Source organism: Nannobrachium achirus (genome assembly GCF_963921795.1).
Source record: "Nannobrachium achirus genome assembly, chromosome: 11".
Classification (NCBI taxonomy): Eukaryota; Metazoa; Chordata; class Actinopteri; order Myctophiformes; family Myctophidae; genus Nannobrachium; species Nannobrachium achirus.
The window spans coordinates 28,701,291-28,721,452 of record NC_137820.1 but is presented as its reverse complement, the minus strand read 5'-3'; the positions used below and the strand labels follow the sequence as shown (position 1 = coordinate 28,721,452).

At 43.9% G+C, this 20,162-nt stretch overlaps 1 protein-coding gene across 1 annotated transcript; it reads left to right on the top strand.

Annotated features, from left to right (window-relative positions):
* The first annotated feature begins 2,603 nt into the window (after window positions 1-2,603).
* tmem86a (transmembrane protein 86A) lies at window positions 2,604-19,317 on the top strand. Its single transcript, XM_080737301.1, has 3 exons — window positions 2,604-2,741; window positions 16,603-16,867; window positions 18,331-19,317. The coding sequence occupies exons 1-3, from the start codon at window positions 2,721-2,723 to the stop codon at window positions 18,771-18,773; spliced, it is 729 nt and encodes a 242-aa protein (XP_080593427.1). The 5' UTR covers window positions 2,604-2,720; the 3' UTR covers window positions 18,774-19,317.
* Window positions 19,318-20,162: the final 845 nt, after the last annotated feature.

Genomic DNA, 20,162 nt, shown 5'->3' with positions numbered 1-20,162 from the left:
GTACCGACCTGCGCACGCATCTAGTTCTTATCAGTGTAACGTGGACCAGAAATGCGTCTATAGAATACAAAGTAAACCCAAGAAAACACTAGGGCTTGTTTACATTGGGGTCCTTTTGTACTCAATTCACCCACTGTTTTTACACCTTTAAACCTGTGAAAGTTTACATATTTATACTGTCTTTACTCTTTAATAATATTATACTATCCAGAATCTTTCAGATCACATCAGATATGTTGTGGACCTCTTATTGGGGGCCTCCCTAGCTCTGGTCCAGAGCATCAGCAGCACTGGACCAGTGAAAGCCTGGTGAGGCGAGGTTACTGGACCAGAGCGAGGGGCCTCCCATGGGTCACAGACAAGGTCAGAGAGAGTAGGATGAGACTGGCTTGCAGAGAGAGAGTAGGATGAGGCTGGCTGGGCAGTGGGCACTGTGTATCAGGCAACCGGAATTGGTGGCGACACTGGAGAGAAAACTGACACTGTGGGAGCCAAATTGTTATACATTAAAGTTAAACAGGCATGAATGTAGAATAACACTAACTAAAACCAAATGAACATAGGCTACTGGGGGAAAAACTGCCTCTTAAAGGAGTAGTTCACCCCCAAAAAAACTTTTTTTCTATTGATTACTCATGCCATGGAGAGTAGAGTTCAATAATATTTTTTGGTTTTTGTCACATTCCTAAGACAAAAATTTAATTTGAGTAAATTTACCCCCATTGATTCCGGATGGTGACCCGTTTCGAAACGGGTCACCATCCGAAATGAATGGGGGTAAATTTATTGTTATCACATTTATGTCTTAGGAATGTGACAAAAAACTAAAAATATTATTGAACTCTACTCTCCATGGCATGAGTAATCAATAGAAAAAAAGTCATTTTGGGGGTGAACTACTCCTTTAACAACAAGTCTGACTACATTTTAAAGTGACAGAAGAGAAGAGTAGGCCTTCGCACCCATTGTCCCAGCATTCACCCATTCCTTTCTAATGGTAAACTCCGTTTCGGTTCTTCTTATCCACACCACACCTCCAGTGTCGTGGCTTTGCGTGACGTGTTGTTCCCATGTAATATCCGTTTAAATCCCGAACTGTGTTTGTTTGCCACTAGATGTCACTGTAATGAAACAAATATGGGCCTACAACATAATGATCTACTCACTCTTGTTTGAGGTGGAAAGTAGAGCTTATCATCACCTGCATAATGTATGTCTATGATGGTTATCAATAGACAGTGCCGTCACAGATGGCAGCACTCCCCCCCCCTTTTTTGTTGTTGTTGTAAACTGAATGACACCTATCAACACGTCCTTTTCTTGTATTATCCATCCAACACAATGCTGGTGTAAAGCACTGTCTGCATGTATTTAAGTACACTTTTATAATGAAATGTTCGATTTTTTTTACAAAACCTAAATTCACCAATTATTCCCTATGTTAGGCTATTCGAATGTTTCAGACAAATTACGTTTACTTTGCTAAAGTAACTTGTTTGATAGCAGTAAAATATAGCCTACTTACTAAGTAGGCTACTGTATATTTCTGTCGCCTTGTGTAGGCCTACTCAATTACTTTTGAATACATGCTTTGTAACAGAGTATTCCTGCAGCATTGTGCTATTTATTGTTACTTTTACCCATGTAAAACATCTGAGTGCCTTTGTCCACCTCTGCAACAATGCAAACGTTTCCCATAAATAATAATTATGCAAACGTAAATAAAAGCCATCTGCTCTCATATAAATGTAAACACGGGCCAGACTCCTCCTCCTGGTGTGGGCGTTCACAACTGCCGCTGTTCCCGCCCACTCGCGAAACCCCCACGTTCATTGGCCCACGGACACCACTGCTCTACCTAGCTCTGAGCTGCACTGACGCTCTGACAGGCGGCAGGTTAAAAGACTACACCGGGATTTCTGTACCTCTACAAGGGCTCAACTTCACTCAAAATAAACAAAACTACTTCGCTACTCACCTAACCAAAGGTAGTTTTGCGTTGTTGAAAGTCTATTCTCCGCGGTGGGAAACCTCTCAGCTCCCAACCCACTCTGTAAATTACATTATTTTTGTCATGAAATAAAACGCATCCAAATCGACCGCAGGTTGTGTCTCTTATTATAACTCTTGTGTCTGCGGCGGCTCGCTCCCGGCTCGCTCGCTCTTGGTGGGTGCGTTTTATTTAATGACAAAAACAATGTATTTTACAGAGTGGGTGGGGTGCCGAGAGGTTTCCCACCGCGGAGAATCGACTTTCACCAACTCAAAACTACCTTTGATTAGGCGAGTAACGAAGTAGTTTTGTTTATTTTGACTGAAGTTGAGCCCTCGTAGGGGTAGAGAAATCCTGGCATTGTCTTTTAGCCAGCCGCCTGCCAGAGCGTCTGGACCAGAGCTAGGCTCCGCCCACATCTCGGCAGCCCCGTTACCTCCTCCTTTCATGCATTATGCCTGGTCTCCGAAAATAGCAGACCTACAAGCTCACAACGCGTAGCGGAAGCGACGCCTTGTGAGCTTGTAGGTCTGCTATTTTTCGAAGCGCGACACCACGGTGCGGCGGGGCATAAATGAGGCTACAGACCGCCCCCCCTTCCGAAAAGAGACAAAAACAATCGGCATCATCATCACGGTAGACACAGAAAACACACCGTACTGAACCATAGGGGAAACTGTCCACCGTTCAAGCCGAACCTGGCGCATCACAAAGCGGCTGAAAAATCATGGTGTCTCCGGTGACAGTGGTGAGTAGCGAGCTTTATACCGGCCGGCCGTCACTGCGTTTTGATGACATGATGGAAGCCACATAATCCATATTTATTTAGACAACTGTCTGTCTCCTCTCCTTTGTCATCAGTGAAGTGACCCGTCTTTTCAGGGCTGTCATTATGTCTGTTATGTCATGTCAGATAGTATTGTTTGGTAACCCGGTTGCGGTTTATTTTCTTTAGAGGATACATTATTTATACCCCCCGCTTTTATCTGCAGACCACCTACCTACGGGTTCCTCATCATCATCACCTCCCCACTTGGCTTTGTTTTATTTTTTATGGCACTATGAAAAATAATTTGTCAGAGAGAGGTGGCAGGCTGGCAGCAGGCAAAATATAGGAACTTTTTTTGTTTGTCTGTACCATAGGGTCTGTACTTATGGTTGCTCTTTGTTGGCATCATGTCCGGACAAAGAGCGAGCGTGAACTTTTCCTGTAGAATAGCATCTCTGCAGGACAGAACAGGACTCTTCCACACATTTCTGAAAGCAGACTAAAAGAACGAGCGAACAGGCTGTCACGTGACCACCCTTTTGTCTCTTTCTTTGGTTCCCTCATGTCGCGCATGCGCTGACTAAATACTGTGTATACACCCCACACACACACACACACACACACACACACACACACACACACACACACACACACACACACACACACACACACACACACACACACACACAGTGTCTGAACCAGTGGTTCTCAACCTGTGGGCCCAGATGATTCATTTAATGTACAACATTGTTTCTCACTCAACAGTAAACAAATCAACATAAGGTGTAAGTGAATGTATAGAGGGTATCTACACATTTCTAAAGTGACAGTTGATGAGTTGAAGGACTTTTTAATACCTCTAAATAACAAATGAAACATTGTCCAAATTATCAAATATTAGAGGCAGACATTTTGTGAGGCGTTTTGAGCATGTAGATTGGCTATTTTCACAATAGAACTGTGTTTACACAAAATGTAATGCCTCAACTTAGTGCTTGTCAGGGTGGGAAGGTCTCCAGTTAAAATTAAAGATTATTTTGGGGGTCGTAACCTGAAAACGTTGAGAACCACTGGTCTGAACCACCTCCATGCATTGTGAGCTTGTAGACCTGTTTCTTTTTTACAACCAACCAACTCTGTCAGTCTGGACTCAGCTCATGGTGGTAAACACCCTCACCACCTATAAGTTCCATAAGAACCCATTTGTTGTGGACGTGACAAGTATTATGATTTAAAGTGCTTCAGTGCAGCCTCCAGCATCCGCTCACTTTGACAGTTACTGCTATGAAATTGCACCTTAGCTATGATGGATGGTGTGGTAGTGTGTGTGACCTGGCCTATATACTCTCCAGTCTAGAAGTTTAGCCTAGCCTATATAATTGTGTTGCCCAGAGGAATGCCTGAACTGACCATGATGTACTACTGTATAGTTGTTCTCAAACGTTTTCATGTCAAGGACGACCAAAACTATATATTTGGCTGCAGGACCTACAGAAGTACCCCCCAATATATACCATTACCCGCGGCTCCCAACATAACATTTTCTTTAAAACATCAAACTCAAGGGGGGGGGGGGGGGGGGGGGGGGGGGGTAAAACACTCTTCGAACACTCAAGTAAGCTCTGATCCAGGAAAGGTTGGAACCACTGGCTAATATACAAAGACAAACAGCAACTAAGCGTAGCACCAAAATAGTGATGAATGGGGAATGTTGTGGAGCCATATTTTCAGAACAAAAACGTCTAGAAAATGAACTCCTACACTAAATAGCCTTGAACTACTGGTTTCCCTTGATTGTTGGTTGTAATCTTTATCTACAGAATATTTTTTTTTTTGTCAAGCTACATATTCATTACTGTCTTTCTTTCTTAACCTCGAATTTTAAAACCAAGTGGCCAAAATGTTCCACATTCCAGGGAACACAGGGAACTTGTGTATTTCTTTTGAACACTGAAGTAAAATATGTATATATGCATAATATTGATTTCTGCATATGGTGGAGAATCAGCCAGTTATCCTGATTGAGGAAAGGCTGTTGTGTAATTTATCATACAGCACAGTACGTCTCACCCAGTATGTCAGGGTTCCCCAATTAGTTTTCCCCAAGGGCCGAATTATGTCTAGGGTACCAAGCCAAGGGCCACAACATTGCAGGGGGCGACGGTGGCGTTCCCACTACTCCAGCGACAGTTTTCGTCGTTGTCGTTTTAAAATCTTGTATGTCCAAAACCGTTTGTTTTGAATTTATCATTTTAAAAATGATTTAAACTAGTGAAAACAGCCGATCTACAAGCACACAACGCCTCGCACCGCGAGGCGTTGTGTGCTTGTAGATCGGGTGTCTGCTGTTTTCACTACTTTTGTGCGACGGCCTTGTATGATTTGCGAAAGAACGTACAAATTGGAGATACAAGATTTCCACCCGACAACGACGATATACTAGTGTTGTTGCTGCTCTTATACCACCATTATTACTGGGGTTGGTGTGGGCCAGACAGTAGCCCCGCAAATGGCCCGCAGGCCGCCTATTGGGGAACCCTGCAGTATGTTGTCATAGTATCATAGTCAGCTGTGTGTTCCAGTGCCACATTAATGTTGCTGCTGTGCCTCTTTGCCAAGTCCCACACACTTGGGGGACGTTGGTCTTTGTGCTTGTGCGTGTGTCATATTCCTCTCAGATTACCTAGGATAGAAGCGGAGATGTCGTCATGGGTGGCTGCTGGCTGTTATTGGATCAAACGTGCTTTTGTTTTCTTGTGGCTGGTGGTAGGCCGCTAGTGCCTCACAGCTGTCTATTCCAGACAGGGTTGTGACTCGTGTGCGTCCTGTTACAAAGGCCTTATATTACACACCAATGGTTCTCAAACCTTTACATTTAAAAGGTCTCCTCTTAACTCTGACGCAAATGGTCATGGCCCTCTTCTAGCGCCACCATGAGGCCGATTCTTGCAAAACACATTTTTGGACACTGCTCCTACAATTTTTGCCCTAAAATCACGCAAATCGGTACACAGTATGTCTACACTCATCCCATCAACATGAATCTCTGCCATATAGCGCCACCTCCAGCCCGATTTTTAAAAACACATTTTTGGACACTGCTCCTACAGATTTTGCCCTAAAATCACGAAAATCACTATACAGTATGTCTACACTCATGTCATCAACATGGATCAGGAAGATTTTGGCAAAACACATTTTTGCCCTATTTGTGGAGATAAGTGACCTACGGTCGCTTATCTCCCGATTAGGGAGTGTTACTGGTCATTAATGATTTAAACTAGTGAAAACAGCCGATCTACAAGCACACAGGTGCGAGGCGTTGTGTGCTTGTAGATCTGCTGTTTTCACTGCTGTTGTGCGACAGCCTTGTATGATGAAGCAGGGCTTTACTTTGCACAAATTCCATTTGTATAATTATCAGAGTTACAGACTTGTAAGGATCCCCCCCTATACTCCCCTAAAATAACCCAGTGAGTCCCTGCAATGAAATCCCCTTTGAGAACCAACCGTGACCACCAACTAGTCTCTGTGGTCGTATCCTCGACGGGGCTTTCTGAAATTGTGAGAGACAGTTTGGAATTTGAATCCGTTCCGGAAAATAAGAACGTCTTGTGCTAGACTGGATTACATTACTTAAGACGACAAAGCAATCTGTGCACCTCAAATAAAATAAAATACTTAATTTGTGTGAAGCACATTCAAAGCGGCCACGGTTGACCAAACGCCAAATTGCTGTAAAACGGAAAACTTTACTCGGATAAAAGACAAAAAGCAGGTTGCAGCATAGGCCAGGGTCAAAAGGAGTAAAAGCCAGGGATAAAAGTCTTTATAAACGTGTATAAAGTGACGATTTAAAAACTGGGCATATCTAATGTGGAGGTTTAGGTAGGTTGTCATATGCTCATGGTACCACCAGTGAGGAGAAGTGCAGCTGCATTTCTGGACCAGGTGCATTAGTGATGCAGGGAATACAGAGAGTTACAGTTGTCTAGCCTCTATGAAATAAAAGCATGAATTACTGACTCAAGCTGGGGAGATAATAGGCCTTTACCCAGGCTAAAAGTCTCAATTGGAAGAATCTGGTTTGGACTACTGAACTGAACCGGTTATGCCAAGGTTCTTAAACAGAGGAGCGGATCTTGGGGCTTTAAAGGGCTCTGGGTGGATTTTTTTTTTTTTTGGGGGGGGGGGTCATGATCGGAAATTTAAATTTTGGTGCTCTCATTGAGACAGAGAAGATTGGTGTCTGCTGTAAGAAGCATAATGGATATCATCAGCATAAAAATGAACATTAAGTCAAAAGCAAATGAGAGCGATCCCTTTCATTTCTCCAGTCTCCTTCATAATAATTCAGAAATAAGTAATTCTACCTGGTCGCCACCAAGAGAGAAACAAAACGCTGTTCACTGGTCATGTCAATTTGGTCAATCATTAAGCCATGTTAGACATGTAGCAGCTGTTGTACAACCAACCAAGTGTGTGATAACTCGTGTTCCATGGTGCGTTTTGTAAACGCTGTTCCATTTTTATTGGGCTCATCAAAAGAGAATATAAGGCCAGCGAAAGGGTCTACGCGTGGTGTTCTCCCTGGGGCGTCACAAGGGGGAGAAAAGTGGGACTGAGTTACTAGGGCCCAAGGTGGAGAGGCCTTCAATATTTAATGCTTTAACTGTTGAAAAATAGCAGCGCAGCACCGAGTGCCGCACTGCGAGCTTGTAGATCTGCTATTTTTTGAAAAGTTGTATAAATGTGTGCAAATCTTTGAATATATGTATTTTTTAAGCAAACATTTGTAACTCAAATTTTGCTTCTGGGGGGGTCCCTAGAACTAAATATTTTGAGATGGGGTTCTGTGGCCAAATACATATCATTTTGGGAGTCCTTCACATGAAAAGGTTTGAGCACCACCACTGACATAGGTTTTTCAAAAAACCTTATAAGGATTTAGAAGACATTTATAGAATCGGGTCAAAAATATTCAAAGACTTGGACAAATTTTCTATATATTTTTTTTTTTCAAAAATAGCAGATCTACAAGCTCACAGCGCGGCACTCGGTGCCGCGCTGTGAGCGATCTGCTATTTTTCAATAGTTAAAGCATTAAATAATGCATTCCCAGTCTAAATGGTTAAACCCCCTCCCCCTATGAAGAACATTCATGGGGGGCCCGCAGTGAATCCTTGTACCCACTACCCAGGGCCCAGAATTTGGTGCAACACCCCTGGTGTTCTCCCTGGCTTCTTTGTAACATTATGAGTATGACTCATCACTACTGTCAACGTCTCCATCAATGTGCCTCAGCTCAGACATACCGGTAGATCAACGTAATGCTAATACCATACCACCATCATGGTGGTATAATATAGGCACCATGCCTCCCCACATCACACACGAGAATTGTAGTTAATGTACACAGTACACACACATACTGTACATGTCACACATACATGCACAAGACACTATCTATACACTCACAAACATCAGAAATAATGTACAGATAATATGTAATCTAAGCATGTTTTGCATGTGTACATGACACGTTGAAGATACAGTAATGTCTATTATAGTATATTGTAGCTTGGGCATTGTCTTATATACTGTACTGTACATGAGACTGATCACTCACCCTGAGAATAACTCTGGTGGATAGAGACTGCTGGGGTGGGAAGATAAGAGCAGGGAGTTTCCACTATCGTTCAACCCACTGTTGGAATGGTTAAGATGGGAATTAAGAGTAAAATGGAGAAAGAATAAAATTACCCCTTACCCACTTGAACTCTAGCATCCAATTCTGGGGGTAGCGGTCGCCGAAAATAGCCGATTGGAGCAAAAGCCTCCTAAACACTGAGGTCACAAAGCTGTCACAGCTGAAAGCAGCCCAGCACAACAGTACATACACAACAACACTGCCAACTGTTGTAAATGTGAGTAGGGAAAGAGGGAATGGAGGCTCTCAGGAGGAAGAGTGAGAGGTTACTGTTGTGCAGACGATCACATCTATCTAGCTGTGCAGAGGTGAACAGGGCAGAGGCCAGACTAGCTCTGGTCCATAGCGTTAGTTGAGTTCTCCCTAATGCTAGGTTCCTCTATCTCCGTATTCCTTGGCAAAACCGGAAAACACAGCCGCCTGGTCCGAAAATAACAAAAACTGTTTCGCCCCTCACCAAAAAGGTATCAGTGGCCAGCTGAAAGCTTACTCTACTTAGTGGACGCAGTCTGGGCCCCCCACCACACGCTTAAAATACATTTCTAGGGCGAAATGAAATATAATCCACCTGACGGAGACAATCTTCCTGGTTGAAGACTGTTTTTACGAAACAGCGCTTCTAACTTCGCTGAGCTGAATAACACTAAGACTAATGCTCTGTTAATGCGGTGCATTTCGGTCCTCTGACCTGCGCGGCAGTAGTGAGTTGGCACCGTGATGGCGACGACAAATAGTGAAAAACTAGAAGAAATGGAGTCTCCAATGTCCGGTGGAATATTTTTCATTTCGCCCTAGAAATGTATTTTAAGCGTGTGGTGGGGGGCCCAGCTTTCAACTGTCCACTGATACCTTTGGTTTGGTGAGGGGCGAAACAGTTTTTGTTATTTTCGGACCAGACGGCGGTGTTTTCCGGTTTTGCCAAGGAATACGGAGGTAGAGGAACATAGCGTTAGGGTGAACTCCACTAACGCTATGGACCAGAGCTATTAAGGCCAGACATCGAAGGGAGTATGAGTAGCGGACGTCTAGAACAGCGCTTCTCAAAAAAAGGATCCAAGGGCAGGAACAGTTTAGGCACTTAATTTACTAACTTTACTTGATATTCGTGTCGTGCGATGCCGTTGTGAGCTTGTAGATCTGCCGTTTATGAAACATTTACAGACATCTTCTCTTATGGGGTTCCATGGCACAAAATACCTTCATATGATTTTGTGTACATATCATTTTGGGGGTCCTTGACATGAAAAAGGTTTGAGAACCACTGGTCTAGATTGAGGGGGCGGTTTGGACCTTGTTGACCTGTAGGAGGAGTGGAAGAGGGGGGAGGTTCAATAAATCAACGGACCGAATTACAGTGCAGGATCAGGCCCGGCGTTCCACTGACCTCTCTGTTCTGCTCCAGCATCCCTGAACCCACCCAAACATCAGCAAAACAACAGACATGAATTCACACACTTGCATGCACGCACCCACACAAACATACTCATACTAGGCTTATCTGTGACTCTCCAAGCCAAAACATAGGACATCAGCTGCAAAAAACCTGCTACATGCCCTCTGTCCTCCATACCGTGTGTGTGTGGGGCGGGGGCGGGGGTGGGGGGGATTTTTGTGCCAGCTCGTGCGTGCGTGCGTGCGTATGACCTAGCTCTGACAGCTCGGAGTCGGTACATTTCTGATCTCTCTCTTCTGAAGCTGGACTTGGTTTAATTAAAGGGCTTAGAAGGAGAATCTCACCTCAGAGACACTGGACTGCAGCCAGAATTGTGTGCAAAGCTCCCTGTAAGCCTCAGCACATTCACCCGTGTCCACTTGGAAGCTACGTATCAGTAGAAAAGCCTTTGCTACGTACTGTATGCTGTGGATCAGTGCTTCTCAAACCTCTTCATGTTAAGGATGTGTTTGGCCACAGACCTCCTTCTAAAAATATGTTGTGCAGAGGAGGACTCCCATACTAGATTTGTGTTGTTAAAATGTTTCTCTAGTCTAGTCTAAGATATTCCAACATTCTTCATTTATATAGCAGATTTGCATGCTCTCGTTCCCTTTCACTTTCCCAAGATGCACCACAATCTTTTATGTGCAGATGTGACTTATGGGGGCTGGTAGTGTTACTGTAAATAGTAATAAAGAAATCGCCAGCTTATTGAGTCTAAAAAAGACATATTTAGTCACTTGTACGCATGCCCCCCACCCACTGAAATCCCTAATCAATCGCTAAATTGGCTAAAACAATAGAAAGCAGTGAATGAAAAGATTTTAACACATCTTTTCCTTTCTCGAATTATTATTATTTATTATTATTATCATCTAAAATATGAACCCTTTAAAAAAAGTTGTCCTTTAAACAGATTCTTCCGATACTTAATTGACTAATTTAGCTCAGGAGTCAGGACCGCCTCTCATCAAAACCACTGAGCTGCTGCTGCTCTGCTGGCCACGGACACAACATGGAAGGTTAAGGGGGCACTGAGAACCACTACTGTAGGTTACATAAAATCAGTACCTCTCCTTTTCAAGCCCTAATGTAGACCTATACCTTTCACCCACATGCTCTGTGATACATAGCTAATGGCTAATGGCTAAGTAGTACGCTTGAGTGAAGTAGTGACACCGGCAGGTCTGACCAGGCTGACTACATTCACGTCCTCTTGAATCAAATCAAAATGTGCAGTTGGCATGCAGGCAGAAATAGATCTACCGCACATAGACTTGTATTTTACGGCCGTTCATGGCACTCAGCCTAATCTGCAGTATGATTTATGACTGCCTCTTACCGAACTAATGGAGACATACTGTACATAAAAAGCAAGTACTAGACTCTCATGACAAAAATAAGTATGTCTGTCTGTCTGTGTGCGTGCGTGCGTGTGTGCGTCCATCACACACTCAGGGGTGTCACAAGGGGTAGGAAAGTGGGACTGAGTTACTGGGGCCCAAGGTGGAGGGGCCCTAATAACTTTATCTATTGAAAAATAGCAGATATACAAGCTCACAGCGCGGCACCGAGTGCCGCGCTGCGAGCTTGTAGATCTGCTATTTTTGAAAATGTGTGAAAATCTTTGAATATATGTATTTTTTAAGCGAACATTTCTAACTCAAATTTTGCTTCTGGGGGTCCCTGGAACTAAATATTTTGAGATCGGGGTCCGTGGCCAAATACATATCATCTTGGGGGTCCTTGACATAGGTTTCTTGCACACATTTTGCCGCGCTGTGAGCTTGTATATCTGCTATTTTTCAATAATTAACATTCATGGGGGGCCCGCAGTGAATCCTTGTACCCAGGGCCCAGAATTTGGTGTGACGCCCCTGCACACATTTATGCGTGAGCAGTTGCCAGCAGCAGATAGTGGTTGCTAGCTCTGGCAGCACTCTCAGATTCAGATTCCACTGTGGCGTAACTCAAGCTGCCCAGCAGTGGTCGCGCAGAACACACAACAAAGGCAAATACACAAAGAATACGTCGCCGTTTGGAGCTCAAGTGTTATGCCCGATGTTTGTGGCATCTCACACCAGCTACATTACGTCCTTAGGATGTCACTTGAACAAAAACACAGAGAAAATAAGAAGCTTGAGGAAGGTGACACTTCTTCGTGAAGGAAGCAGCAGTTCCCAAACGGTGTGCCGTGACATGAGTCCAGCGGTGCCTTGGGACTTGGTGACTAGCCACACATTATTCTTGCAATATACAGTATGTGTTATCATCACTATTTGGTGTGCACTCATTTCCCAATACAGAGGCAAAATCTTTACCCCAAGATATAATATCGCTGTCGGGGCTCTTTTCTCCATATTCAAACTTTTTTTCACCCTACTAGAATATACTACGGCGTCACACAAAAGCATAAAGACTTGCAGATCCTCAAGCCCGAAACGTGTTTTGAGCTTGTAGATATGCTATTTCTTTATTTGAATCCTAAAATGTAACAGTTTTGGAGGTTTCCAACCGACAGAAACAATACATATCGTCGTTGTCAGGTGAAAACGTATGTCCAAAACCGTTTGTTTTGCATTTTACATTTTAAAAATGATTTAGACTAGTGAAAACAGCCGATCTACAGGCACACAAGGCTTCGCACCGCGAGGCGTAGATCTGCTGTTTTCACTACTTTTGTGCAACGGCCTTGTACGATGAAGCAGGGCTTTACTTTGCGAAAGAACATACAAATTTGAAACTTGGAGTTTCCACCCGACAACGACAATATTTTTAATTATTATTATATTATGTTTGAATTCTATTTTGTTTATTTAATTGTCTCCCCACAAATATTTGCGGAGGATCACTTTTTGATCTACAGGCTCACAGCAATGTGTCACGCGTTGTAGATCTGCTATTTTCAAACAGGAGTGCCTTGAGAGTGCGTTCCTTGGGCTAAAAACGGTTGGTAAACAACTGCTCCCTTTCTGCACAAAATGGCTTGACCGTTGTTTCGCCTGCAGGTCATGCGTATCGTAGGGATGAAGGTGGGAGGAGGTCAAAGCGCTTCCCATAGCCTCCAGTCCTGTTCATGCTGAGTTTGAGCACTAATTCTCAGGGTTATATTGTTCGGCTGGAGTTTCCCTTTCCGCAGCTTTTTGTTTAAAGATAGGGGGGCTTGTGCAGTGAAGCAAACACAGGTCATCATGACCAAGATAACATTTGGGAAACATGATGAGCACCTATTATACCAGTGTTTCTCAACCACTGTGCCTGGGGACTTTTGGTTTGCCCCTGAGAAGGGTCAAGTGTGGCCCTTGAAACTGCTTGAAAGCCAGTATTGTATAATTTAAAAAATGATTTAAACTAGTGAAAACAGCCGATCTACAAGCGTGCTTGTAGATCAGCTGTTTTTACTACTGTTGTGCGACAGCCTTGTATGACGAAGCAGGGCTTTTCATTTTGCGAAGAAACGTACAAATTTGAACATTTGAAAATTTTTACACCCCTGTAATATGTTGGTGTGCCCATGGATTCTTGGGACATGAAAAGTGTGCCCATGTAGAAAAAAGGTTGAGAAACACTGTATTATACTATGTCACAATCACTTAAAAAAGAAAAGAAAAGAAAAACAGTATAATGGTGAATTTATTCAGCGGCTTTATCCTTTTACAACAGGGGTCTTCAACAGGGCATCCGGGACCCCTAGGGGGTCCTCAGAGTTACTACAGGCCCAGGGGGTCCTCCAAATCTTTGTGTGATAGAAACCTTTTTTCTCCTTTGTTTTAACCACTTGAACCCTAGCATCCATATTCTGAGAACTTAAGCCAAAAATAGCAGATCCACAAGCTCACAACGCCTCGCACACCGCAAGGCGTTTTGAGCTCTGCTATTTTTGGCAAAGAACTAGAGGGGAAAAAGAGCAGATTAGGTACAGAGTGAAAGGTCTACAAAAGGTTGTGGGGGTCCCTGCTTCATCTCTCTCTCAACTAAGTGGTCCTTGGTCTGAAAATGTTGAAGACCCCTGTCTTACAATGTGCATTACATTCACCCACCGATGGCAGCTAAATAAACCATTAAAGGACCCAACCTGGAGCATTTAGGGGTTAATTGTCTTATTCAAAGACACTCTGACACTAACCAAATGTGAATCAGAGATCAACTCAGCAATCTTCAGAATCTCAAGTGGACTCTCTGGCCTACTGAGCAATATATAGACACTAATCACTACTTAATGGTTCATGACACTTCTCAGAGCCTTTTCAGAGCAAAAGAAAAACATTCACTTAAAATCATAGAGTGATTACTTCCTCTTCCATGTTTGACACTGTTGCTATGAATAGACACTTGTCTTCTATTCATTCATTTCTATGGCAAGTTCAGTGTATTTATTTTTAGCCGTTGCACATTAGGAACACTAAATACCTGTTTGCGTTTTGAGCTTTAGATTTTGAGCTTTAGATCTGAGACTTTTGCTGCTTTTGAATCCTGAAAAGTAACATTTTGGACCACCCGATAGAGATGATATGTACCTCTACCTACTGACCATTAATATCCATTTACGTTTGCTAATGAAAACGGGCTCACGTTAGTTTCATTGATCCAAGCCAGAACACGATTGATTGATTGATTGATTGATTGATCATTCAAATAAACATGCTCTCAAAATGCAGTCCACCCATCTGACCACATTAACACGGCAGCCGATAACAGGCACGAACCCTTTCACGATTTTCAAGCCTAGGCCCTTATCCAGAAACCGAGGTTGGGAGCGGCTTCTCTACAGAGCACAATCCAGCTGAGTGATTCTCAGAACTGTATGGGTGATCGGTCCCGGAGTGTTAAACCTCTCAGTGGCTCTCTTTGTCCTCTTTCATACCCCGATGGGCCCCATGGACAGAGAAGAGAGTGGACTGATACATACAACCGTGAGGAGAGAGTGAAAGGAAAACATCATTATGCCAGAAAAATATGACTCCTGGACCTTGACAGAGCAGAGCACAGTGAAGACAAAGGCTGTCTTGGAGGAGAGACACAGTGGTGTATAAAGTAACTTTAGTACATTTAGTCAAGTACTGTACTTAATTAAAGGGATAGTTCACCCCCCAAATCATTTAGCTTTTATCGATTACTCACTAATAAGCCAATAATTTGATGACCAACAGTGGTTCCCTATGGAGACACAAAAGTAGACTATTTGTGTTTCCGCAGGGAACTGCTGTCTGTCAAATTATTGGCTGTGGAATGTGACAAGAAACTAAAACATATCCAAGAATTTAAAGTCTCCGTGGGTGAAAATACTTTTTCTTTTGGCAAAAGTACAATTACAGGGCAATTTTTACTTTACTTGCGTATTCCGATTTTCTTATACTTTATTCTTTGACTACATCTCTTTTACTCCGCTGAAACTATTTGATGGCTTACTTTGCAGATCGTTGTCGGGCAGTAACCTTGTATCTCCATATTGTGTGTGTGTGTGTGTGTGTGTGTGTGTGTGTGTGTGTGTGTGTGTGTGTGTGTGTGTGTGTGTGTGTGTGTGTGTGTGTGTGTGTGTGTGTGTGTGTGTGTGTGTGTGTGTGTGTGTGTGTGTGTGTGTGTGTGTGTGTGTGTGTGTGTGTGTGTGTGTGTGTGTGTGTGTGTGTGTGTGTGTGTGTGTGTGTGTGTGTGCGTGCGTGCGTGCGTGCGTGCGTGCGTGCGTGCGTGCGTGCGCGCGCGCGTACTGTCAGTGTGTGTGTGTTTGGTGACAGTTCTGGGGATCATTGAAGCAGCGGAACGAACACATAAATAACTCTTCTTTCATTTTCCTCACACACTCCAATCATTTGTGTGCAATACTGCAATTTATACTCTGTAGTACAGTTGGTATGAATTACGGTACTGAAAAGTGTAATTTTATCGTTATTAGTGGGCAGAAACCTCTTATCTCCATATTTAATTTTTTTGTAAATATGTATATGCCCTACTTAATCATACTACAGCGTTAAAAGTGGAGATATACAAACTCGAAACAGCTACTTTTGCTAATCCTGAAAAGTAACACTTTTGGACATATGAGGTTTCCCTCGAGACGAAATTTTGATTATTATCAAAACATTAACCACTTAAGCCATTTATAACGTAGTACACACTGTAAATATATATAGGCCTATAGTATATTTTGATGCCAATGCATCAAAAATATTTTGTACTTTTCCCTCAAGTAAAACGTAGAATACCAGGCTCTTATAGTATTTTTATATCGTGTTATTGCTACTTTTACTTAAAACAAATCAGCGTACTTCTTTCACCACTGCAGGGAAGAGAAACAACAGGAGAGGTTATGGAGAGTCAAACAAAACAGTTCTAGGAACGTCATAGTACCTATCGGTGCTTCTTTCTCACTCTGTCTTTAGCGTCGAGTTTCACTTCGGTTACACAGGTTCATAGTTCCCTCATTTCTCATTTATAGTAACCACTTGCCAGACTTTGGCGCTTTGCTTCCTCAATTAAAGATGAAAAAAATGCTGTTCCCTTTTATTTTTAGCTTAGCAAGAGCATATGTCGGGTCATAAAAGTGCACATAAGTAGATCTGCTATTTTTTGGCAAATATTCCGCCCCCAGGATAATGGATGTTGGGGATATTTTGATTATCACGATAATATCGTAAATCGCAAATTCTTTGGACACAATAATCGTGATGACACTTTATGGCTCTTAATTTGTCTTGCAGGTCAAGAGCGAGGGTCCCAAGCTGGTCCCCTTCTTTAAGTGCACCTGCGTGTACTTCGTGCTGTGGCTTCCCACCTCCACCCCGTCCTGGTTCAGCGCCCTCATCAAGTGTCTGCCCATCTTCTGCCTGTGGGTCTTCCTGCTGGCGCACGGCTTCAGCTTCCTGGGCGCCCGCTCCAGCGCCCGCAAGATCCTGGCCGGCCTCATCTTCTCTGCCATAGGGGACGCCTTTCTCATCTGGCAGGAGCAGGGCTACTTTAGCCATGGTGAGGATTAGGGATGGGACGGTCCGTGATATTATTGTTTATCGTGATAAAAAACACTCCACGATAATCGTATCGTGGAGATTTCATTTATCGTGATATCGTCCTCCATCTTGCTCTGGGATCAATTCACCTTCTATTTGCCGAGCTGCATATCCGGTACCACTTAAACCCTCTAAAATTGGTAAAAGGTACTTATAATATACGTACTTGATAGTCTTTTTTTCACTCTCTATCAATTGTCTTTGGCAAAAATAGCCGATCTCCAAGCTCACAACGCGCTGTGTTGCGACGCGTTGTGAGCTTGTAGATCTGAATTTTTTTTGGCAAATGTTCTGCCCCAGGATAATGGATTTTGATTATCGCGATAATATCGTAAATTATAATTTCTTTTGCCACAATAATCGTGATATGAAATGTTCATATCGTCCCATCCCTAGTGAGGATGTGCTGAATATAGGCCTGTGTTTTTCGTTGAGCCAGAGATGCATATCAGAAAGTTCAAGTCACTGCTGCTCACTTCATTTATTAGATTGGGGTTTGTTTTTTGATCTCTGCTAGCGACACTCATTGAATTAAAGCGGTCTGTTGCCTTCATCCTTCAGGAAGCTTACAGACCTTTTCTTGACACACACACACACACACACACACACACACACACACACACACACACACACACACACACACAGCCAAATTGGGCCAATGTACAGTATTTCACTTCAAATCTTTGCTGTCAGACAGAGATAGTTATATAAAGAATGCCCTACTTGATGATACTACAGAGTCACACAAAAGCATCAAAAGATCTACAAGCTTGAAACATATTCTAACTTTTAGTGTTTTCTTCGTAAATCAATGCCCTACTTCATACCACATACTACACAGATGCTGACAAGCTCAAAACACGTTGCTTCTCGTTGTGTTTCACACTGCGTTGCAGGCTGTGTTGCAAGCTTGTTGTAGATCTGCCATTTGTTATACTTTTGTGTGACGCTGTAGTATGATCGAGTAGGGTTTTAATTTACGAAAAAGCACACAATATGGAGATTAGAGCAGGGGTCTTCAATGGGGTCCGAGTGATAGAACATTTTTTCTCCTTTTTTATATGAACCGCTGAACTCACAACGCCTCGCAACGCTTGAAGATCGTCTATTTTCGGCAAAATGGTTTGGTTTAGAGGGGAAAAAGAACAGACTAATTACAGAGTGAAAGGTCAAGTTTATTAAGTATTGACGGTACACATGGTTAAATATCTGAAAACACAGATTGGCATGAATTCAAAATACACTGATTATTGTGCTGTCAAACGATGAAACTATTATGGAATCTATGAAAAGGTTGTGGGGGTCCACGCTTCATCTCTCCCTCAACTAAGGGGTCCTTGGCCTGAAAACGTTGAAGACCCCTGGATTAAAGGTTTCTTTAAAGAGGTTTACGTTAATTTGCTCTCACGTCTCCCCTTTTAGGGCTCCTGATGTTCGCCATCACCCACATCCTCTACTCGTCCGCCTTCGGCATGAAGCCCCTCAACCTGCGCGCCGGCCTGGCCACCGGCGTGGTGTCGGGCCTCAGCTACGTGTTCCTCTACCCCTACCTGTGGGGGCCCTTCACCTACCTGGTGGGCGTCTACGTGGCGCTCATCGGCTTCATGAGCTGGCGGGCGGTGGCGGGCGTGCAGCTCGCCGGCGACCTGTGGACGTGGACCAAGATGTCGGCGTGCCTGGGCGCCGCCCTCTTCATGGTGTCCGACCTCACCATCGCCGTCAACAAGTTCTGCTTCCCCGTGCCGCACTCGCGCGCCATCATCATGGCCACCTACTACGCCGCGCAGATGCTGATCGCGCTGTCCGCCGTCGAGTGCCAGGACGCGGCAGAGTCCGCGGCGATGGCGCGGAAGAAGAGCACGTGAGGCCGGTGGGGGAGTGCTGCTGCTACGCCCGTCGCCGTCGCACCTCTGGCCTTTTGCGATTGTGGACACGTCTCGACGACGCCGGACGTTCAACCCTTAGCCCGCGTTCTAGTCTGGCACCCTCATACCTCCGTCAGCACGGCGGCGAGCGGCCCACTACCACAGCTCCCTCACGGCCATCGCCACCACCACCGTCCCGCAAACCCTAGTGGTCGTCTCCGTACCGTGGAGATACGGTAGTAGCTGTCTTACAAGCCTCAGTTATAGCTTAGTTGCGTGCCGGCGTTGTTGCCTGGTAAATAGCAGATCTTCCAAGACGTGTCACGAACGTGGCACGTTGTGAGCTTGTATATCTGCTATTTTACGGCAGTGCAACAAAGTATAAATCAGGCTTACAACCTCCCCTAACAACAGTCCTACCTGCCCTTCTTCATTCTAGTATTAGTCTCACTACCGAAACTACTACAGAGAAAAGGTATACTGCTATTAGCCTGCTACGTCTGCCTGGAGCATAAATTGCGTATTTTACTTTTGTCTGGGGGGACCTGTGTGTGTGTGTGTGTGTGTGTGTGTGTGTGTGTGTGTGTGTGTGTGTGTGTGTGTGTGTGTGTGTGTGTGTGTGTGTGTGTGTGTGTGTGTGTGTGTGTGTGTGTGTGTGTGTGTGTGTGTGTGTGTGTGTGTGTGTGTGTGTGTGTGTGAGTGACTGAGGGTGTGTTGGTGTTATTTGAGCGAGTCCCCTCGTTTTAGCTCTCTGTTATGGCTCTCTTCCACTACAAGAACCAAAGTGAAACCAGCGGCGTCAGTTCAGAAAAAGCTAAGGTATGGCATCATGACTGTTGCCTTGCACACGCGCCCCTGCACGCGTGCAAGACACCAGTCATGTTGCCATACCTTAGCAACAGGCACGATTACAGTACATTTTATTATTTTCCCCTGTAGCCAAGGTATGGCAGCTGCCATAGCTTGCCATACCCAATTGACGCCTCTGAGTGAAACGTATGTCACAGGTTCATGGTTTGTTTCCATTACATTACAGCTCTTTTTCAGAAAAGTTTCTCAGAACATCATGTGGGCCGCCCGCAAGAGGTGGAACTTTTACTTTCAAAAAATGTCCAGAAAAAAGCAGATCTAACAAGCTCACAACACGCTTAGATCTGCTATAAAAGAAAATGAGATGAGTTTAACAAAAGAAAAAGTATATTATCACAGACCTTGACAGGTTATGGCAAGTTCCTGTGCTCTGAAAGGGTTCTGGGTTTACCTTTCTCGGTGGAACAGAGCCACACGTCACCACATCGCTGTCTCTTACATCTCTCCTTCATGTGGTCCAATTTCAAGAATGTGTTTTTCTTCTCATAGCCTTTTAAATTCAGTATTTATGAAATTTGT